The following is a 24213-nucleotide window of genomic DNA, read 5'->3' on the forward strand; positions in this document are numbered from 1 at the left end:
TCGCATTTACAATCAAAAGCTTTCACTGCGCTACATGACCTCAACATTATAAGATCTTCCTTTTAACCTTATAGAAGAATATAGAAAAATAATATAGAGAATTTAGTGTTCATTATCTTTTTAATTTACTATCACTTCTCTTCTTTATAAAAGCAATATTTACTTGACACTGGAATCACACTCCACGCGTTCTCTACTAAAAGTAAAACCAATTTTCTACTATATCAGATAAAAGCATTTTAAAATCAACGTCTAAAATTCGTTGGAAAATATTTCACCGTGATCGATGACGACTTCCAAGTATGACGGAGCACTAAGCTGACATGCTGAATAAAATTTTCTGTCAGTATAATATTATTATATTGGACTTTCGTATAAATAAATAAGTATTTGTTTTCATGAAATATTATAAAAAGTTCATATTTTAGAAAATATTTTACTTGTTATTGTTAAAATAATTTCTTTAGAAGAAATTTTGTATTTATTTTAAGCAAACGCTAAAATAAAGGTTATTCAATTAGAACGTTTAACTAACTAGAGCGCTTGCAATTACTTTTCAAGAGGCAAACGCGAAAAAATCTTCATAGATTTCTTAACATTTTTTTCTTAATTGTCTCTAAAATTGGGAATAGAGTGTCTAAACCCTATGTTTCCCCACCTGCGCTACTGCCTACTATATACGGGATACAGAATAAAGCTAAAAAAATAGAGAAAAATATATATAATAAAAAATAGAAATTAAATGAAAATATCGGTATCCTGAACAAAAATTAGGTTAACAACGAGCAGCACTTTAACACCTACGAATAAATATCCGATAAAGTTATTATTGGTTAGTATCAAAGATGAATATCGATTTATCGCAAGTTTAAATTGCTTTGCGGAAAGTTGCAGTCCAATTTATGTTTTCAGCCGTATTACGAAATATCGTGTTCCTACCGTGACTCGTGTATCAATTAGGGGATCCTAGGTATATTAAGATTTTATATCTAATATTTTTTTTCTGTGTTAATAGAATAATCTTTATGATAACGCGACATATTCACTTATGTCGTTAAGACGTTGTGTATTCGGATATATAATATCACGATGATAGTACCATTCTCCATTCTCTTTGCCCACTAAAACAAGAATATGAAAATAATTCATAATCCCAAATTAAGATTGAACTCGCACCTACTGCTTTTAAAGCCCCTAATTTTATTAAGATTTGTAAATTATTTAATGAAGATCTTTCTACCTTCCGTAATTACATTACGAAACATAACATAAACATTACTTTGCTAATTTTATATTTGCAAAATATTCCTCTCTCATAAAATAAGCAGCTTAATGTGAATTTTTCATATAAAAAGGTAGCTTTGAGGCTTTGCGTCCTAGCACTTATGGGTGTTAATTAACCTAATCGTCTTAGCCCGTGCCGTCTTATGAGACACTCCACTCTATATTACTATAAAGTTAGTAGGCCGACTAAATATTCATTAAAAGGTTATTAATATAAACTATATAAATATTAATTAATATGAGGTAGAAAATTTTAATTTAAACAGTAACATAACTTTTTTAAGGGATGAAAAAACTGGAGTTCTGTATTCGACGAGTACATTTTTTTTTTATTTTATATTTTGTTTTTATTTTTGTAAAAAAAATAAAATGCTTTAATGACGCGGCGTTGTGTTCCGTCACTTCTCGAAGGTCTCAAAATTGGATAGAAAGCGAAAAAAGCATTACTTTGACGTTCTGTTATGGTTCTTAGCTCTCCGCTGTACTCCGCACATAAAATGTTATGCATAGGGAACCTGGGAACATAACATTAAGACTCCATTCCCGTTAAGACACTTGCGTTATTCTTTTTCCATCAAATTCTGTTAAAGAAATTGGGAAAGAAAAAACATGACATAATATAAATACATTGAAAGAGTTGAACTTTACCTTTTAAGCGTAAAATACATATAACTGAATGATAAATCACTACGTGGGTGAGAGTGCCACATTATAATAGGCATTCATGTTTTCTGAGAAAATCCTTTATCTTTTACAACAAAACAAGGACCCTACTTACGATTCCCGTCGCGAGTTACAGAGGAAAAAATTGCAAAGCGGATTTTAAGGCATTAGACGGCGACTTGCTAAAATATGAATATAATTTCCCTTACAGACATTTCAGAGTAAATAATGTTTCAGCACACACGGGATTATATTGTGTAATTTGTATTTAAAATGAAGGAGGTGGCTCAAATTGAAAATTATTGTTATTAGAATAAGATTATGTATTTATTTTTTTAAGATTTATTACTGTTATTCTAATACTGAATGTTTATAATAATAGTTTTCTAATAAAAATAAGATATTTGTTATTAGAATAAGATTAGGTATTTATTTTTTTAAGATTTATTACTGTTATTCTAATACTGAATGTTTATAATAATAGTTTTCTAATAAAAATAAGATATTATGTATTTTTTGGTATTAGAAAAACTATTTTCAACATCGGTTTTCCAAGAAGATCTGTAGGGCTCTTGAATAACAGACATTGCTTTAATATCTATTGATTAAGTAGTTGATGAAACTTACGAAAACCACTTCTCGTTAAATTATTTCTTATATAGTTTGAAGTAGTTGTAAATATATTTAAATGAGGATCCTTTTAGAAAACGAAACACAAATTAAAAATAAAATTTGTTTTTACAAGAAAAAAGATAATTAAAATTCGTAGAAACGTTGCGTTCAAAGAACACATTTATTATTTAAAAATGATTTTTACATTTTGTTTACCAACGAAATGAGAATTGCAGTATGTAGAAAATATTTTACCAATTAAAAATTGCTTTTAAAGAAACTCAGTATTTTTATAACATAGTTTAAAACCAATCCACTTCTCGCCGATGCACGCTTAAATCCTTCAAGCTATGCAATGTTTTTTTTAACTTCACGCTGTATCCCGCATATAGCAGAGTAGACAGAAACCTGATAACCTAGTGTTAAGGATCTCCAAATCTCTCAAATGGGGGACTTTTTGCGCCGAATTTTAGAGGTATTATATGTTGACTGGTGAAACTGAGTAAAGTGATTCACCAGAAGTGTAATTTTTCTTGGGGGGGTCACTAGTAATTACACCAGTATATATGTACATATATTCATATATAAAATAATATGAACATTGCAAATAACCCTTCAAATCTCATAAGCATTTATTACAATCCCGCTATACAGGTTTTATATACAGTATAAAGATGATAATTTCTCGTACGACTGTGATATATTGCGCGGTTCCTTCAACGGTGCTAAAGATAGACGTATATTGAGACCATTGCCTTTTATTGGACTATAACAAGTCATTTTTTATTTGAACTTTAACCTTTTCCATAACGTGTATACAATTTTATAATTTAGTAGGATTAGTTTAGAAACAGCTTTTATTTCTAGACATTCCGTTCCCTACACACCACTTTATTTTCGATAGATTGGGTGTTGAGTTGCGGGGCTCAACGACGCGCTTTGTCTATTTTTCATATATTTTACATGAAAAAAAGACAATTAAGACAATACTTATATACTTGTATTTATTATGCTCTATTTCCAACACATTTCAGTCCACTAAACGGCGTTCTTTACAACTAAATGACTTAGATATAGTCTATTTACGGTATTAAGATGAAACGTCAACGTCATGCACAGGTGGCTGTTACAGAATAGAGGCACAAAGACAGACTATCCTGCTGGTGATATCACGTCTATTGTTCATGGACGATTGAGATATTTATTAATTGTTCTAGCTATCTTGCTTATAGGAATATATCTATATATATATATATATATATATATATATATATATATATATAGATATATCATATTCTTAATGTCATTTTATTTTAAATTCACGCAATGGTATACAAACAGACAGACGCAATGGGATACATAGCAGGGTAGACAGAGAGACCTTAGGAAGCCAATGTTAAGACACTCCGTTCTCCACTTTTCGCTGAATTCTAGAGGCATTATGTGTTAATTGGCGTAAACATAAGCATAAGCAAGTGACTATAGACGCGACGGTTGTAGGTTCGATTCCTGCTCGGGGAAATGAATTATTCATATTTTCATTTCTTCGCTATGGTAACAAGGCAAAGCGCGGCTTTGAGCAGTGGAAAGCTGAAAAAAAACAGGAAGAAGCGAATCGAAATTAGCTAACAACAATAAAAGTAAAAACAGTGGTTACAAAACTAACCCCTAGTTTCTTTTTGTCTTACTAATGCCTATATATTCCCGTGTTAATATTTGTTATACGTGCACAGCGTGTATGAGAGAAGCAAATGTCGGAACAGTCACGTAAACGTAATACTACGTGACGCGCTGCCTAATGTGGTCACATCTTGAAATCTATCTACTTTACAAAATTATTTGTTTTGTATTTGTACATTTTTAACCCCCGAAGTAAACCGAGGTGTGTTATAAGTTTGATGTGTATGTCTGTCTGTGGCATCGTACCTCCCAAACAAGTAGTTTTTTTTTTCGTTTAAAAGATGATTTAGTCATTTAAAGATTATCAGCTCTTTTCTTAGTTTTTTATGTAAGGTGTTTTAAATCTATACATATAAATAGAATTGAAGCATCTGTCTGTAATTTAGAACTAAGTGTGTTTTGTCAAGTGCTTATAGTTATTTACACGATACTAAAACACATGCAAACGATTTTAAATTTTTGTCTGTTTGTCTGTCTTTATGCTTGTCCGGGGTAATCTCCGCAACAGATGAAACGATTTTTATAAGACTTTTTCTGGAAGGTAGATGAGGTTTTGGAGTAATAAAAGAGCTACTTTTTACCCTGAAATTGAAATAAGCAAACATACATTTCACATCACAAAATAACTTATTATACTTAAGTAATTAAGCATTTTTAGAGTTGATGACATAAAATCTAAAGCAGATGAGCTAAAACTAATTAAAAAACAAATTCAATTACTTTAATATGTTAAAGTGACTGATGGTGAACGTCTTACAGAATATGATAATGAGGTAAAAATGAAGAGGGTACTGTAAGGTTACGCGATATAAATTTCGCTTTATATGCAACAATATAAGTTTCTTTCTGATTATAATTGGGCGGAAATTAGGAAATCGTATCCCGTGAAGCTGTTTTTTCTCTTAATTTCTTTAAAATTATATTCCCTGATGACTGATGATGGCAACGGAAGTGACGAATCATTCAGTATTCTAGATGACTATTGTATTTGTGTCAAATTAATGACTATATCTAGTAGGTATTAGGAATTAAAATTTAAAAATAAAAATAAATTTAAAATTTAAATTTAAAAATTAGGAACATTACTTATAAATTATTATAAAATAATTTCTATCATCGCTTTTAGACCAGTTAACAAGTTTAGAAGAGCAATTAAAGCTGTAAGTACGTTAACACGTTCAATTCGCTTTCACGTAATTGAATGTTTTAATTTGTTTTAGTGCGTCCTAACTTAGTTTTATAAAATAATTTCATAAGTAAAAGAAAGTAGATTTATATATTTTTAATTGCTATAAAAATAATTGGTGTCAATATTGTTGTCTTTTTAATTGCTGTCTTTTAGAAAAGGAATTTCTAGCAACATTATTCCTAATGGTGTACTTATTATAATTTTAATTTAAATTAAAAAATAATGCACTTAAATTAGAAAATAAAACTCATATTATAAAAATATGCCATAATAACTAAAAAAACTCACACTTCACTACTAACAATATCTATAGGTATACATCTTTTCGCGTAGGCGGAGGGCATTTCCATTGTTCAGTTTATTTTTCGAGACATTGCATGTTAAGAAGCAAAAGAGAGAAAATTTAAATATAATTCAAATATATACCTAACTTATAATCTCTTATAATAACTTCCTTAGATTCAGCCCTCAAAAAGCGGAAGTGAAATTTAATATCTCCCAAAAAAAAAAAAAAAAAGCATAGGAACCAATAGAAATTATTTCTCAGAAGTTAAAAGCATTCCCGTAAAGCGTTAGCCATTATAGCTGTCACCATACAACAACACGGACGGTTCGTTAAAATAACATCCCACTCCCCTCACATCATCGGACATCGGATACAGGGGCGCGCCGTAACGGAACACTCGTTAACTACTTATAGATATTAAACAAGATGTTATTTGTTAATGCCTTTATTCCGTTGAAAATATGAGATTTTCTTATTAATACTTACTAATTAGTTATTTGTTTGGCTTCTCGCTGTTGGCACAGAACAGTGTAAACAGAGGAAATCTAGTGTTAAAACACTCCGTTCCTATTAAGACGCGTGCCCCACTTACACTTCTCAATTATTGAGACTTGAGACATTGCATGTTGAATGGTTGAACCTAGGCTAAGCTGAGCCTCGTTACTAGATTTCAGGAGTATTTTGATATTGTGCCATGGAAATCTAGTAATTAACAAAAAGTATCTTTATACAAAAATATATAATTATGTGATATCAGTTATATGAATAAATATATTATCGTTTTATACCCCTACTCGTCATATCTTTTTCTCTTGTTTATTATAGTATATTCTATTTAAATAGTCAACCTTTCCGAGAGCCAACCTTGTTACTCAAAAAATAACCAATTAGGTTAAAAGGTACTGTACAAACAAACACTACAATTGGCCCAATTTTCTGAAATTACATAATGGAATCATTTATTTCTTAATTTAACCAAATTCTACTAAGTAAAACAGCGTATTATTCATTTTTTTTTGTATCGATGAAAAGGAAAAAATGGTCGTATGATACGTATACCTCCACGCGATCTGGAGATAAATGGTCTTGATAGACGGACAGATCGACAACAAAGTGATTCTATAAGGATTCCGTTTTTTTACCTTTTGAGGTACGGAACACTAAAAACGGCATAATATTAAAGACAGTTTTTAATATGTTTTTCTTGCCACTGTTAATAAATCCTTAACTATTCACGATTTATCCCCCTCAACAGCGTAGGCAAAGAAAAACATTTTTTAACATCACGCTGTCTGCAGCAGGGTGCTAAATTTACCATACATAGCACCTGTTGCAGGAGCGAACCTGGGGTTCGATTGTTAAGAATACTTTTGTCCCCATTAAAGCACTTCTTTACAATCACTCACACATCCCCAACTTTCCACCGGATTCTGGAAAAAATGTCGTTGTTTTAATAATTTTCGTTTACTGTTTATTTTCACATTTTAGTAGGTACATTACTTTGTTAAAATTCAATTTCTTAAACTAATTTGTTCGTCTTAAAATGTAAATTTAGTACAAGCAATCAAACTAGGGTTAAGTGTTTATTTAAAGCAAAATATTTTAATACACCTTTAATATTATACATTTCGAAATAAGCTTCCATTATAATTAATTTTCCTCACAAAAATAAGGCTTATATATTTTTGGTTATTTTTTCTTAAATATTGTTATAATAAAATTAATATAAATCATTTAAAAATAATACACTGAATGAAACATTTTCTTCATTTGACACTGCTATGCCTATGTCTATACTAACATTATAAACATGAAGTATTTGTTTGGTTGATTTCACTAATCTCAGGAAATCTTCAAACTGGAAAATAGTCCATTTGTCGAGGTGGGCTGTACGTTATATTCATCGTTCGTCGTCGTCGTTCGTCATGACGCTAATAGTTTCATAAATGAAGAATGTTGTATATAATAGACAACTCTTAGTTATTTCTAAAAGCTAATATTATAAATACTTACACGAAACTTTTTAATAACTAAAAGAATTATTAATAAGAGGCCAGACGTAGCGCTCGGCTACGAGCGATAAAAAAAACAACGCGACAATTTTCGGGTTCGATTGCCACTCGAGAAAATGAAATATTTTATATCCTCGCCGTAAAATATTTAATATTTTCATCTGAAAAAAAAAACGAGATAAAGCGTGGCGTTGAGTTTCGCCACTCAACAAGAAATGCAAATGAAAAAAAATATAAAATACAAGCGAAATTTGAATCCACTGCCACTTGTCTGAAATTAGCCACTTGTTGCAAAACGATATCGTCTCAAACCCTTTACTTAAAAATATTATTATAAAATTTCATTCAATATAACGGCTCTCAATTCTGCTCTAGTATTATAAGGATAAATGACCTACATTATTATATGTCGTATCTTGTCCAAGCTCATAGTAATCGCTATTATTTATCATGCTCGAGTGGAATATCGAAATTAAATTTAACATACAGCAGTTCCGTGTACCTAACAGGTATATAAATACACATACAGGCTTCAAGCTTTAATCTACGTAGTGGGGGGGGGGGGGTAACAGGATAGAAAGGAAGCTAGTCGTGGCACAGGGGCACAATCGTGTGACTGTAAACGCGTGTGGAGTTCGACTCCTTCTCGAGGAAATGAAATATTCAATATATTCATTTTCTCGCTATAGTAATGAGGTGAGCATGGCGTTGAGTTCCCAGAATTTGGCGGATAGTGTTCCAACTTTTCTGCCAAATTCTGTGGGTTCTGTTCAGTGTCTTGATAGGAACAGATTGGCTTAACTCTAGACTTCCCGGTTCCCACTTCCTTCTTGGCTATATGAGGGTTTTAGTATAAAGCTAAAAAAGCGATAAATAGAAAAAACTTAGTGTCTAGACAATAATCTAGGGGAGCCAGCCAAAATAGAGGCAGAAAGGAGGAGAAAAGTGTTAATCGATAACAGAAGTTGCTCATCTTCCCCCTTTTATTACTAGGATACCTATTATTTAATGTATAATAACTTTATGGTTGAGTCTGATACTGCGTTTACCACTTTCCACCTGAATCAGGCACATTGCGTGTTGCGTGGCTGAACTGAACGCCACACTTCGCCATCATTTTCCAGTGTGGAGATCGAATGCCCAACCATCTCGTTTACATTCAGACCCTGTCCTACTGCGCCACACGGGTCTAAAAAATATATAAAACCTTAGATTGCTTTTTACCTATTACAACAGCAACAATATAGATTTTTAACTAATAAAACAAAACATTTCTCAGTTTGTTTGTTTTGAAGCCAATAGATAGAAAAAACTAGCTTCATGAAATAAATGAATATTTTATAGCCTTATTTGCATATCAAAGGCTGTATTTTAGATAAAGTTAAAATAACAATACACACACAGTACCTACATATGTATATTGCTCAATAAAGTTATTATTAATATGTAAATTCTATGAATAAAATCAATATACTACCTTATATTTTTCAACTTTTTCAAGCATTAGTATAGTTTTTTTTTTGGCCTCTACTTAAATTTGTTCTTTTCTGTTTCTGTTTCTATGCACTATAATATGTATACACTTGAAAATGTTAAAATATTTTCAAGCCCACGCTTAAACAATTTGAACCTGCTTCCATTTTTTAAGAAAAATATTAGATATTTCTCCACAATGCTATATTTGTTTAACTTAACAGGGAGAGGGATCCCGCGAATCAGTGATCAGACACTCCATTTTCATTAAGACACTTCCATTCCCCATTTACCGCGAATTGTGGGGGAATTCCGTGTTGTGTGGCGGAAACAAATGCTTGGCCACCAAAGCAACGAAATGAAAATATTAATATTAAAATTCTCGAGTTAAAGTAGAATCCAAAACCTGTCGCGTTTATAGTCAAATATTTTTCATACAAACTTGTAAATAAAGTTACACAATCAATTATAATAACAAATCTAGTTACTTCTGTGTCGTCCCTCAGTTATCATCCAATTTATCATTTGTCACCCGAAACATGCCTTATCGGAAATCAGAGTTCCAACAACACTTAGCATAATGAGGTCCTTTATTTATTCCGTCAATGGACAATGGCACTTGTATTTCATTAAATCTGAATAATTAATATTTGTAAAGAATATTGAAAATAAGATTGTAAGTCAATTTTTAATGAACATTTATTTAGTTGTATCGAAAACATTGTTTATATGTTTTCGATTGACCTTAATGGTCAATTTTGCTTTAGAAATTTCATTACCTACTGATAATTTTCTTATTTTCCTGTGAAGGTACAAGCATTAAAGCCGAATTTTCAAGGCATTGCGTGTTCAGTAGTAGAACTCAACACTGTGTTTTGCCAGAGCGAAGAAATAGAAATAATAATTCATTCCCCTTAGTGGAAATCCAGCCCACACCCATCACTTTTACAATCGCAGGCTGTTAAAATAAATATTTCGCAATATTTCAAAATACCATATTCCCAGAAAATTTTCCTATTATCAAGCATGTTATAAATATTCCAATATACTTAAAAAAACGACATCGTATAAGTAGACTTTAGGACTAAATAACCAACCCTTTTGACCTTACCGGAAATTGAATCCAGGATATCATGAAAACATAGCCTTAAAAATCTAACCTTTATACTAGACGTGCTGTCAATATATTTTATATACGTTTCGACGTTTTAATCTCGAGCTCTAGAGCACTTAAGACACGAGTGATAAATGTATGGAGCATTAATCTAGCAGGTAGAAATAAGGGTCTATTTAATTACGTTCGATTATATGCCACATTTTATATCAACGAAAGATCATATAGATAAATTACTTTCTCATTTTGAAAAATTCTGCTTATTTTTTTTTATTTTATTTAGTTTTATTATCTGTCCTAGTATCAGTATGTCTCTAAACAAACATGCATAAGCTGTGTCGTTATAAATCTAACATGGCTGCTTAGACAAAATGGCGGAATACATTAGAATACACCAAAATACAATATTTTTTTGAAAAAGATATGAATTACTATCGTATTCTTTACCAGCATTTACAAAATGCTTTAATTATAATTTTTTTTTATATGTTTATACAAAATATAAGTACATATATTTTAGCTAATCACTATACACACGTGATTTGTACCTTGTTCAACATTTTCAAAAAATCGTAGCTACGTATATATTTTTATATTTATTTCTGCTACATAATTTCATTTTTTTTTTATTTTTAAGGCCATATTTTCATGACGTTCTGGGTTCAAAAGAAGCTGAAATCTTTGTCTATGCTATTAATTATATACAATCATTGATTAATTACAAGCCATGTTAATCAAATTGATGATTACATCGTCGCGAACTGATCAACGAATTAACTGACTCTCTTGCCTTGCTCCTATTAATGTAATTACTCTATATAATTTGATTTGGAGTTTCTAGGGGCGAAACGGAACTGCAATCTTAGATCGATTTTGGATAGCAAGTTTACTTAAACTTCCATCTTATACATACGTCCGTGTATGTAATATTTCTTTAATATCTCAGGACTTTCTGGCACAGTCATACTATAAACTATGATTGTGAATTCAATAATAATTTACGAGTAAATATTATCGGTCCCCACTCGGAAGATTAGCCAAAAATTAAGTATTTTCCACACTCTGGTAGAGAAAAATTAAGTGAAAAATGGGGGACAATGTGTATCTTAATAATATATTTCTTTCTTCTGCCTACCTTATTTGGCAGAAAGCTTTTATGTTTATATGTTGATACAAGAAATAGTTTATGTAATTTAGTTTTAAATACACATTTTACAATTTAAAATCAAATCAAAGATTCTTTATTTAGTTACCTACATAATAAATTGCACATTTCACTTTATTTATGACTATATAGCTTATTATTAGAGACTTTGTCTCCTTTAAAAAAAATAGTTATATATCACTAAATAAGCTCTATCAAATAAAAAAATCACATCAACTTTTCAAATAATATGTTCAAAACAAAAGCTACTAAAATTATATTCATTAATCTAATAAAATTATTTCATCAAAATTGTATTAACGCTTCAAATAATTAATTTGTTAATAGCCCTTACAAAATACGAGTTTCAGTTATAATAATAATTATTATAAAGCGTATTTTACTTGTGAAAGTCAAATGGAGGGTTACATTATGATATAATTAAAGTGGAATCAACATTCACGTGCCTCTTGAATCTTATAAGTATGGGGAGAGAATCCAGTGATGAATTATGCCATAGTCAATATAATGTTTTTCACTATCTAATCTATACTTATTATAAAATTGTAAGAGGTGCCTGTACTTGGAAGATGTTTAAAAAAAATGTTATTGGGAACCTTTATTAACGTAATAAAACCCAAAACAATGATTTTAAAAGTTTTATCTGTTTGTCTGTTTGTCCGTTTGTCTGTGCGTTTGTTATCGCTAATCTCAGAAACGGCTTAATCGATTTAGATGCGGTTTTCACTATTAGATTTTGGAAAGCTTCCGGAAACATATTATATATATATATATATATATAATATTATTTTATTACAATCGGTTCATAAATAAAAAAATATGTCAATGTAAAGTATAAATTTGCTAATTGCCTAACAGTTATTTTATACAACTGTTTCAACAACTGATATTTCTATTACAAGCATGCGTAGCCCCGCACGGGCCCACTAGTACACTAAATATAATTACACTATTTAAAATTGACAGATATAATAATATTTAAACGAGATAAAAGTGGGTTCTATTCCCATTCGAGGAAATGAATTATTAAATATTTTAATTTCTTCGCTCTTATTATCGTTGTTGTCTCCATAATATCAACATAGTGTACCAACACTAATATTCGAGATATCTCATACGTTTTTGGCAGTCGACTACATTAGATTGGTACTCGCTAAGCGTGAAATTTCACACTGGAGGGCCATCAAAGCGTTGCCTGGCAACGCGAGAGCATTCCAAATCAATGATTCGCGTAGCAGTTCAGTTCAGAACTATTAGCAACGATATTGACACTTGTCTATAAACCAATAAAAGAGGCAAGATATATTTATTATTATATCTAACATTATTTATTCATATTTATTTAAAACGACATCGTCGTCATAAATGATTTCGCATATTACATGTCGGCTCTCAAAAAATGTTTCACTTTTTTCGTTCATTCAGCTTATTTTACAGGCAATATGTGTTTTTCGATATAAATATTCCCTTTTGTGGGAATCGGAATAACAGTCCTTGCGTGAAATTCACTCAGACACTTTACAACTGCGTGACAATATCAATAAGTTTTTCAGCTTCAAGTTGTAGGTATATTTGATTCTGCCGAGGGGAAATCGAACCCAGAGCCGTCGCATTTACAATGGCACACTTGTGCACGTGCGCCACGACAACCATAAAACAAAGAGCCCATTTGTTCGTGAATTTATATCATTAGTCATGTAGGCAAGGCTTTACGCGAGGAAGAGGAAAGTAAAATCGACTTCTTAGTCGGCATAATATTACAAGTGTAGTTAAGAATGTATATTAAACAGAGATATTTATCGTATTTTTATCGATATGTATTTCATAAATGGAAATAACCAAAGCTATGACCTAGCCTAGCTAGCATAGGACCTTTTTATTGTCCATTTATCCGTCTGTTAAAATAATTTATCTCGAGATAGCTTGGAGGTGTCGAGCTGAAATTAAGATCTAAAGATAAAGAAAGTTATTGCTGCATTTTGTACGAAATTAATGATGATAATTTATAAATCCGATGTATCCAATCAATCCAATAGACGAAGTGGATATCGAATCCATAACTACGTTTACACTCAGACGCTGTACCACACCACCATCATGGTGGTAGCCTTCAAATAAATATTTAAAATATATTTTTTACACCATATTCACTAGTACCAAGCCGTAATAATTAAAATAGTTTAACATAACAAACACTCCCCACATTTCTTAGCATAACCCCAAAAGAATTAACAAAGCTTGTCCACAAAAACGTATAAACAAAAGACCCGCAAGGTTTCTTTATTACAATATTCAATCTAATACTCACCCCTTTGTTCTTTACGCCAAGATTAAATATGTACCAGTACGCTAAACAACGTACAATTGTCAAGTTGACCCTTCTCCTAATTCATAATGTAAGCGAGAACGTCCTGACATTTCAAACAAAAACTCCTAATGGAATAATGAAATTTGTGACTGTATCTAGGTATGAAAATATAAATAACTTTACTGTAAATACAGCAGAGTAATTAAGCTGGGCTTTCTCCACTTTCCGCCGAGGCGCTTTACCTTCTTACCAGAGCGAAGAAATGGAAATATTAAATATTTTATTCCCCCGAATGGGAATCGAGCCCACACCTAGTGCGCTTACACTCGCTTGTGTCCCCGGGCAAGACAGTTTCAATATAATATAACTATGATATTCATTGGTTAAATAAATTTTAAACGCTAATTTACTCTCACTCTTGCAAAGGTGATTTTCATATATTATAAAGTATTTATTTCTCTGACCGGGCTTAACAAATAAAAGCTTTAAACGATAAAAAAGTTTTCTCAATACAATTAAATTGAACAGTTGAGCTTAAATTATCTACATAGGTATCGTAAAAAACACGGTTGATTGGAGTGCTCGCACAAATCGATTAAAAGCTTATACTTGTAACGTTCAATACTTTTTATTTCATTTTTTAGAATGGACTTAGAAAGGACTTTTGTTTATAAATTACAGAAACCTCTCGTTTTATTCAATTTCAGCTGAAATTTGACATGTAAGTTGCTTCGGGTGATAACTAAGAATTTTGTTTTCGAAATTCCCTAAGGGACGAGAAATAAGGGTATTTTATATTTTTTACTCTATACATACATTTAATAGCTTCATATACTCGTATGCCATATATAGGAGGGTAGGCAAACTAAACCTAGCGTTAAGACACTACGTTACCGCTTTTGGTATAATTTTAAAAAATAGCTTACAGTAACGGTACCCAACGCCGCCCTTCGTCTCATATTACATATCATATACACTTTTTACCTCGAATGGAAATCGTCGTACAACCGTCGCGTTTACAACCAGTTTACATTGCGGATCATAAATCGTATATTTGTAAAAAAATCTCTAATAATAGCCTATAAACATAATAATAATTACGACCGAACTATAAAAGGTCGTTATATAAACAGGCAAAGCTTTCCCCAAGTAGTAAGTAGCATTGAAGAAAATTTCTTTTTACGACGTCTCTAAAAAAGAGCCTTATAATTTATAATACGGTGTAAAATTTCGAAAACGTTGCTTGTTAAGAGTATCTACTGAATGTCGTCGTAAAATTTATTTATATTTTTATATAACACTTCTGAAATCCTCGTGGCGCGGTGGAACAGCATGAGCTGTAAATATGTCGGTGTGAGTTTGGGGAATTATTTTTATTTCCATGTTTTCATTTTTTCATTAACAAAAAGTGATATATCAAGGGATATCTCAAATACACAATAAATGTCTGGACACTACGTTCTCTTTGAATACAACGACTAATAATAATACTTATCCTTAAATTACACTTGTCAATCAGCTTCCGTCATTCAATATTGCGGAATTTAACTTTGCGCTTTATCTTGTTACCAGAGAGATGAAATGAAAATAATTTATTTCCCCAAATGAGAATCGAAGCGTTGCTTTTACAGCCCTAAGCTCTGCCACTACGTCACGACGGTCTTAAGTTTAGTTTTATATAAATCTTATTATTGCAGTCATGCTCGCCTCTATGCCCACGAGGCCGTTTAACATGTCGATCTAACTTATCTTGGAAAAATGGTAAAAGATATCGCGAGTAGCGATTTATGGTTCTTTTTAACAATATATATATTTTTTATTTTTTGATGCTTTTCTTACATCGATTTCTTTTTGAATCATATTTTTTATATAGTTATTGTAAATTAAGATAAAGTGTTCTGAGTTCTGAGTTAAAAATGAAGAATAAATGATCCCCTTATTCTATTTTCTACCCCGAGAGTAGAAAAAACGAAGAAGAATTCCAAATTAATATGAGATGATAATTAATATTCCAAACATATCTATATACGAGTTACTTATCTAATTAAAATATATACAACATATATCAAAACCAAAATTAGATGACTCTGTTAAACATTTTATAACTTTTTTTCAATGGTTTCAAAGTTTCTTTATCACAAAATAAAAGTAATAATAAAAATTATATATATAAAATAATAACACTAGTTTTCATATTGTATCGTTGTTATCACGTCTTGGACCACAAATACCATCTTTATTGGCATTTTTATAACCGCCGGCAATCACGCGCCAGCCGACCACGTAAACTAGGATTTACTTCTCCTTCAGGAATTCCACGCGTCTGATATTTATATATTACTAATGTATAGGGTTTTTTTTTCTTATAATAAGAAAATAATATTGTAATAGTGTATTTCATTTCTTAAAAATAAAATAAAAATAAATTTACTTAACATAAAGTACTTAATTAAAGAAAGAATGTGTATCCTTTTCAATTAAATAAAAATCATCGTGATATTGATTTATTCGTCCATTTGTCCAGTCAAAAATCAAAAGCTGAGGTAACAAACATAAAAATAAATAATAAAAAAAATATATATATACAGTCGAATTGATAACCTCCTTTTCTAACAGAAGTCGGTTAAAAAAAACGTAACAACGCTGGGTTAAAAACTTCAATGGCCCAGAAACAGGTCACGAAAAACAAATATTTTTTTCAGCTCGAATTTCCACAGATAATGTAATTTAATGCTATTCTATTCGAGAATAAAAGCATTTTAAACCATTAATCTAACGATTATCTGGTCGAACAGGATTTCGTTGTAAATAACCTTTTGTTCATGACAATATAGTATTTGGAATTGAAATATATCTTATTATAACTATTAGTAGAAAATAATATTTTATAGTAAAACTCGCAAACTCAGTTTACGTGAATTATGAAATGGAAAATTCCTTGTACATGAAAATTTATCGAAACGATTTCTCATACATATATATTATGTCAGCCACATACAAAATGTTGAGTGGTGCAATTCAACAACAGGGAAAATAATTAATTCCCTCGAGTGGGCATCGAACTCATAACCATTGAATCACTCAGTTGTGATCTCACTGCGCCACAATGGCCTAAACTTTTATATTTATACTAATAAAATACAATGAAAACGGTTGTATTGTACGTATTATTAGTATTCGTGGTTTAATATCGTATTCATTAGAGGCATGTTAATCTAAGCCAAGACTAAGTTTGCTTGCCTTTGACTAGTTGTACTGCGAATGCAATACTGTAGAGCTAAAGTGGTATTAGTATGTTTTACTTTGCTATTTACTTAAGCTTCTCAACATTAAATGGTCATATGGACTTCAATAACTTTACTAGATATATTTTTGTCAAATTAACCTTGCACTCAAATGTCAATTGAAAGAATTAACTATAACAGTTTAAAGTTTTTCAGATATAGCAGAGGCAGAGAGCACGTAGTGTTTAGACACTCTGTATCCGGTTTACCGGCCAATTTTTCAGGGTGTTGCATATTAAAGCGGAACTCAACACCGCGCTTAGTATATCAGAATGCAGATTGAACCTATAACCATCATATTCCGTCAAACTTACTAATACTTTTATAAAATATATGAAATATAGTACATATATTGTACTATGTATATGCAATAATTTTATTATTTTCTTGTTACAGGTACTAATTAATTCTAACCACACAATTATCTTCGTAGCAGGAGCCTGAGATCAACTTATATTAGTTAGGTCGTAAATTTATAGTTTTGAACAATGTTATCTCTCTCGTAGATTGTGGCTATGAACGTTACCCGTCTACTTAAAAACATAAAAGTAGTTTTGTTATTATATAAAAAGTAATTAGTTAAAATTTGAATTTGGTAAAATAAAAATACGTATGAAAATATCAAATAACTCTCCCTATGTTCGGAAAAAGGGTCTGGGCCTTCGGAGGTGAAAATGGGAAACGAAGTATCTTACCACTAGGTTCCCTCTGCCCTGCCCCCCTACCCTGCTGTGTGCGGCATACAGCATCAAGCTGACTTATTTAAAAAAAACAATGGTAACAATAATAACTCCAACAAAGAAAATTTCACCAAATTAAAAATGTACCTTCATACACCTAAAAGTCCCGTAATTAAAGGAAAATTTTCCTGAAATACGTGTTAAAACATTTTCCTCGTAGATAACGAAAAATGGCTTAAATCCAGACATTATTTTGAAGCGAGCTGTCGAATCTTTTTTATTCTGGCTTAAAATTTCTTTGTTAAAACACAATATGGGATTGACTGTAATACTTTTGACGTAATATTTTATCCGCTTTATTAATATGTCAAAAGCAGTGTCCGTATATTTGAAAAGATTATAAAAGCATTGTTCCTTTTAAAAAATCCAAACAAAAGTAACAGTGTAATTTGTTTTAACTATTTAAAAAAATTACCATCGATTTAAGCTAATCTAAATAAATCTAAAAATCTTAGTTAACAATTGCACCTAGAAAGTTGAAACTTTGTAGTTTGTAAATGTAAGTAGGTTAGGAATTGTAGAGGAGAATTAAGAAGGATTTCTCGAAATTCACCCCCCTGTTTGATGAGAGAGAGAACAATGAGATATTCCATTTTACATCTTAAGATACAAATTGCGGGCAAGGTCAACTAATATAATATAACAAAAAATAATTAAATGTACTCTAGGACCTCATCAATAACTTCTACCTCTTATAACAGAATATTCTATTTTATCAATACTTTTACGCCAGTCGTAGCGTGGAGGTTCGGTCATTATTTTGCAAACTGTCATAGCTCGATACCCGTCTCGTTAACGCGCTGAACTGGAAGTAACAAAAAAACTTCGTACATCAATTGACACCTCACTATGTATTTCATATAATATTTATTTATTACTAGCGGCCCGCCCGCGGCTTTGCCTGCGTGAACTACGTTATTATTAATTTCTGTCTCCATGAGTACCTACGTCCTATAAGTGACGTCCATGCAAAATTTGAGACTTCTAGCATTTGTAGTAACGAAGTTTCATACAAACTTTCAACCCCAAAAACAACCCCTTGGAAGTCGAATATTGCAAATTCCCGTCTTAACCAGCACCTACGTCCTATAAATAACTTCTATGCAAAATTTGGGATTCCTAGCACTTGTAGTTTCTGAGATTTTGTGATGAGTGACCTTTCGATTTTATATATATAGATTGACACAGTCATAGCACAATTGAGTCGTGCTTATACGATAGTTGTGAATTCGAATCTCAAATGAAGAAGATAGAAGAAACATTTTTATAGTGTTCATTTATTTTTAATTGTGATAATCAAATTAGAAAACATCTCTATTACGTACATTGCTTCCTATAGAATTAAAATTACTTTAATTAGAGCGGCGTTGAGTTTCGCCAGGGAAATTGCAATTATCATTTGCTTGCACTTCAGGCGGAAAGCACATAACGTAAACGCTGTAGGTTCAATTCTCACTCGGAAGGGTTTAAATTATTCTTTATCACTTTCTTGCTATAGTAACAAAACAAGAAGAAAGCGTGGAAATCTGCTACTCATCACATATTATCTAGGAAAATTGGGTGGTGCGTGCTCTGCTGCTGTTACAGGATGCGGGATACACGCTTTATCCCGCACACAGCAGGGTAGGCAGAGGGAATCTAGTGTTAAGACACTCCGTTCCCCACTTTCTACCGAATTTTGGAGGCATTGCGTGTTGAGTGGCAGAACTCAACGCCGCGCTTTGCCTCGACACCAGAGCGAAAAAAAAACATGGAAATATAAACGTAAATAAATATTTCACTTCCTCGAGTGGGAATCAAACCCACAACCGTCTCATTACAGTCACACCCTTGTGCCGCTGCGCCACGACTGCCTCAAAACGACGACCTAAAAATTACTTTTAAGCTTTTATTTTAACTTAACCACCTCATATTGATATTACTTCCCATCGGAACCACGTTTCCAATATATTCTTTATGATCATCGAAACCGTACTCGGTCATTATTTCGTCCACGCTGTCGTAGCTCGTTAGTCGCGTCGTTAAGGGACAAAGCTTAATATATGACGGCACGCGTACAAATCACTTCATTTTCAAGTAAAAGGAAACTATAGTGTTTGGGTATATCGCTTTATGTTTGTTTTGGCCTTGGATGGTTGGATGATATTGATATAATTTGACGTTATATAAAATAATTTTGTATTTATATAACTAACTAGTGGACCCGAACGCGGCTACGCCCGCTTGAACTATACGAATATTTATTAAATATATTTATGAAATTATTTTCAGTTTTCAATACAGAGATGCGTTAAGCATGCTCATTTTGGGTGACGTTTTCTAACAACAAACTTTGCAAATCGTTGCTTAGCGACGGTCACATAGCGACGGTTGTTATTAACATGGCTGAATAAATTATATGTCAAGTTAATAAGTATTTTAATATATTTGTATATATCGAAAATATTACAAATATGAGAAAAAAAAGTATCCTATGTTCATCCCGAGACCCTCAAGTATCTTTATATGAGTATTTTATCATAATTAAATTAGCGGTTTGGCCCTGATTGCGTAAAAGACAGACAGACAGAGTTACGTTCGAATTTATAATATAGGTATGGATTGTGTTTATTTATAAATGTGTACTGTAGGTGTTTATGTGGAAGTATTTTTTTTAGTATGGTAAAGTAGTAAGGCGTTATTGTTTTAAGACTTTTATATTTTTCATTATAGAGTGAGCGAAATAACAGACGAATAAAATTATTGAAATTAGATTAATAATAAGAACATATCCAATTGAATATTTTTGAATTACTTTTAAACAATATATAGAAAATAAACTATAAAATAACGGTTCAAAAGGCATAATTCGAGAACAGCTAGCAAAGAATTTAATAGGAGTAATTTACCAAAAACTTAGGTTAATCGAGTTATTGGGTTATTGGACGAGTTCAACTTCATATTTCCGTCACGTCAGCTCGAGAATCTCGGGCTGACATTGCAAAAGGCAATTTCAAATACGAACTTCATGAATAGTTGGAACTTCCTGAACACTGAGTTGCTCGTGGCTTCGCGATATTATTGTAATATCATTACAATTGCGCTTTGGCAAAGTTTGAAATGGTTGTAATAAACCCCTTTGTCCATTGTTTTATAGTATACTCGGATATAAATGCAATAATACTATAAAGATAAATTATATATTTTTAGAGCATAATCGTATGACTGTAAAAAGGACAGGTTGTAAGTTCGATCCCCACTCGAGAAAATTAAATATTTAATATTTTCAATTCTGCACTCTGGAATCGAGGCAAAACGCAGTGTTTAGTTCCGCCACTCAGAACGCAATACTTCCAAAATTCGGCGAGCGGAGTGTCTTAAAACTAGGCTCCATCTACATATGTAGGTATATTACATTAACTTTTTTTAATGTGAAATGACAAATAACACTTTTAAAACATTTTGAAGTGAAAATATAAATTATTTATTGAATCTTTAGATTCACAACAAACGCATGTCACCTTATCCATTTTTAAAAATAACACAGAAAAATATTATTCTTCAAGCAAATATACAGACGTTAAATAAAATGAAGGCTGTATATAGCAGATGCATTTCCAAAGTCGGCTATTCAGATACGCCGTCAGCTAACGCCTTTTATTACTTCAAGTACAGTGACGGGGAAGCTTTTATATTGTGGTTTCATATAAGTTTGATATTTATTATAAGAATATGAGGAAGAATAAAATATTTATTTTTAGTTTATTTACAATCCTACGATCCGACTAATATTATAAATGTGAATGTTTGTGTTTGCTTGTAATGTTTCTTTCACTTTTATTTAAAAACTATTGAAGGATTTAAATGATTTAGTTTAGTAATATAACTATCTACCTACTATACTTCAGGAAAAAGAAGTTTAAGCAAACTTGAACCTATGCCGCTATACCTATGCCGCCTTTTGTAACAAGTATTAATTTTGACGTAGCTCGAAAATAATTTATGATTTAGTGGGTAGAGTTGGATCGTTTCCAAAAAGTGTGGGTTTGAATTCCGCTACGTTGATATTTTTATCTTAAGGCTTAGTGGTCAGAACGCTTGGACAGTTCCCAAAGGACGCGCGTTCGGCTACGTTAAAAAAATTGACCATAAAAGGAGCAATCTGTACACTAGAATAAAATGATAATTTATAATAAGTGGAAGAAACCAACGAAAAACTAAAACTCTACTTAGCTTACTTTATATGAGCATTTTTCCAATTTTTAATATTAAATTGAAAATTTCCTTCGAGGAATGACACTTCATTCATTCATTCATTACGTACGACGCGCGACGTCCACAGACAGCAATTGTATTTAAATGTCATTTCAAAGCAAGTCACGTTTAAAATAGATCTTATATTTAACTTAGAACTACTTATGATATTAAATATTTTATTACGTAAAAGCTCCTCTATTAATTTAATTATAACTTAATTGCTAGTATTAAGTTGTCATGATGAATGCAGTAAGTAGTTTATTTACTGCACAAGGGTTTATTTAAATTTTATTATTACTTTTTGTTCGTATGATCAAATAGAAATAGTTAAGATTTATATGACATGACACAATGACACATGACACATTCAAATTGTCGGAAATAACTCCGACCGCAGTTAACGTACACAAGGGGTACGTCGAAACCAAATACAAATATGGTGTAATACAGCCTATAGGTGCGTATAACCTTAATTACTGTGAATATGTCTTCCGCCATGGATGCTCAGCCCGTCTTCTAGTCTACTTAACACACCGCTAGACTTCAGCTATCGAAAGCAAAGAGCCTGGTAGTTGGTTTGGACATGGCGAAAGCCTTCGATCGGATGTGGTATGTTAAATTTCACTTTTATGCCAAATTTTAGAACTGTATGTCCATAGGAAGTATCATACTGATTACGCGGTGAATTTCAAAATTAGAAAACGCAGCAAAATCAATGCAAAAATGCTCGTATCTTTTGATTTAGAAATTTTACCTTTTTCTGTACTTCAAAGGACCAAATACTTTAATATTAATCCGTGTGATTTCGCCATAAATGGTCTTGACAGACGTACAGTCGGACAAATTGATCCTATAAGGATTCCATTTTTATCTTTTGGCTTACGGAACCCTAAAAATAAACATATATAATTTGCCAACCACTTTCTAACATATGGTTGATGTTGCAGTGGCGAGTCCGCCGGGCGGCGCGGGTGCAGCCCCGGAGCCCCGGCCGCCGCCCCCGCGCAACGGATCACCCAGTAAGCACGGCTCAGACAGTGGTTATTACGATTGTATAGTTCTTGTATCATTTTATGAAGAGTTTTAAATGTAATAGCAAGTATTCTTAAAGAAATCTATAAAATAATATGTTACACATATGATCATGAATTGACAGTGCTCTTATAATAGTAGTTTAAAAAAATATATTTGTATTTGTAAAATTAATAGTAATGTATAGTTTCTATAGAATATATGAAAATATTTTTAATATTTTACTAGAAATATAAATTATAATAGTCCATGAAAAAAAGTTATGTTCTATGAAACCAATACAATAATACTCATACAATCGCAGCAACCACTACGTCCATTCGTGCACTTTTGGAATGTTTTTCTCGCATTTTCCACCCCCGATGCTTTTTTTTCGTAAACAATTTTTCGGATTATATGTTGTAGAATTATATCTAAATTAGAAACTAACCTAACCAGACGTAAATTAAGTCTTTAACATACATATGTACAGATTTTCAATATGAAAATAATAAAACTTATTTTCCATACAACAAAACATAAACATTTTTTTAGTTTTAAATATTATTAATAAACACTTCATTACATAATAATTATGTATATTTTATCAAAATTCAAAACGCAAAGAAATAAAAAGCAAGGACGCTGCTTATCCGAAAAATTGTTTTTTTCTTACTCTAAATGTTACAAGCATGTGTAAATATATATTTTTTTATTAAATCGATTTACTTTTTAGTAATCCGTAAATTTATGTCATATTTAAGTTTTTCTTATATTTTTAATGAAATTATTGTACCTACGTGTTTTTCTTCTTGAGCATGTAAATATTGCATGTACTCTCTTTCTCTGTTTTCTCATAGATAATAATTTTCATAGATATTATGGAAATTGAAATATAATACTTTTAAAATTATGTAAATATCATAGAGTCTGTTTAACAACTCTTGTATGCTATAATATAAGTATGTATGTGATGCACAATGATGATGAAAAATATGATAACATAATAATATCACTTTTTCTGTAATATAATTTCATTCTATCAATAAAGTAGTTTATAAGCCGTTATTTATTCTGTCCGAATCGAGGACTCGTCGTTTCCAGATATAGCATTCCATTTTATTCCTCAGGGATCTAAAGTGACCAAGAGAAAGTG

The 24213-nt window shown here is 31.4% G+C and overlaps 1 protein-coding gene across 14 annotated transcripts in view; it reads left to right on the plus strand.

Annotated features, from left to right (window-relative positions):
- Pde1c (Phosphodiesterase 1c) overlaps positions 1 to 24213 on the plus strand; it is a 271568-nt gene that overhangs the window by 210650 nt on the left and 36705 nt on the right. For 9 of the 14 annotated variants that reach the window (XM_085191370.1, XM_085190766.1, XM_085191099.1 and 6 more), the window contains one exon: positions 22994 to 23065. The exons of the other annotated variants lie outside the window; for them this stretch is intronic. In XM_085191370.1, the coding sequence (XP_085047496.1) occupies positions 22994 to 23065 (72 nt within the window). The remainder of the gene's footprint in view (positions 1 to 22993; positions 23066 to 24213) is intronic. 14 annotated transcript variants of the gene reach the window in all.

Source organism: Heliconius melpomene, chromosome 1, assembly GCF_056956725.1.
Source record: "Heliconius melpomene rosina isolate 202511_hmr_F chromosome 1, ASM5695672v1, whole genome shotgun sequence".
Lineage (NCBI taxonomy): Eukaryota > Metazoa > Arthropoda > Insecta > Lepidoptera > Nymphalidae > Heliconius > Heliconius melpomene.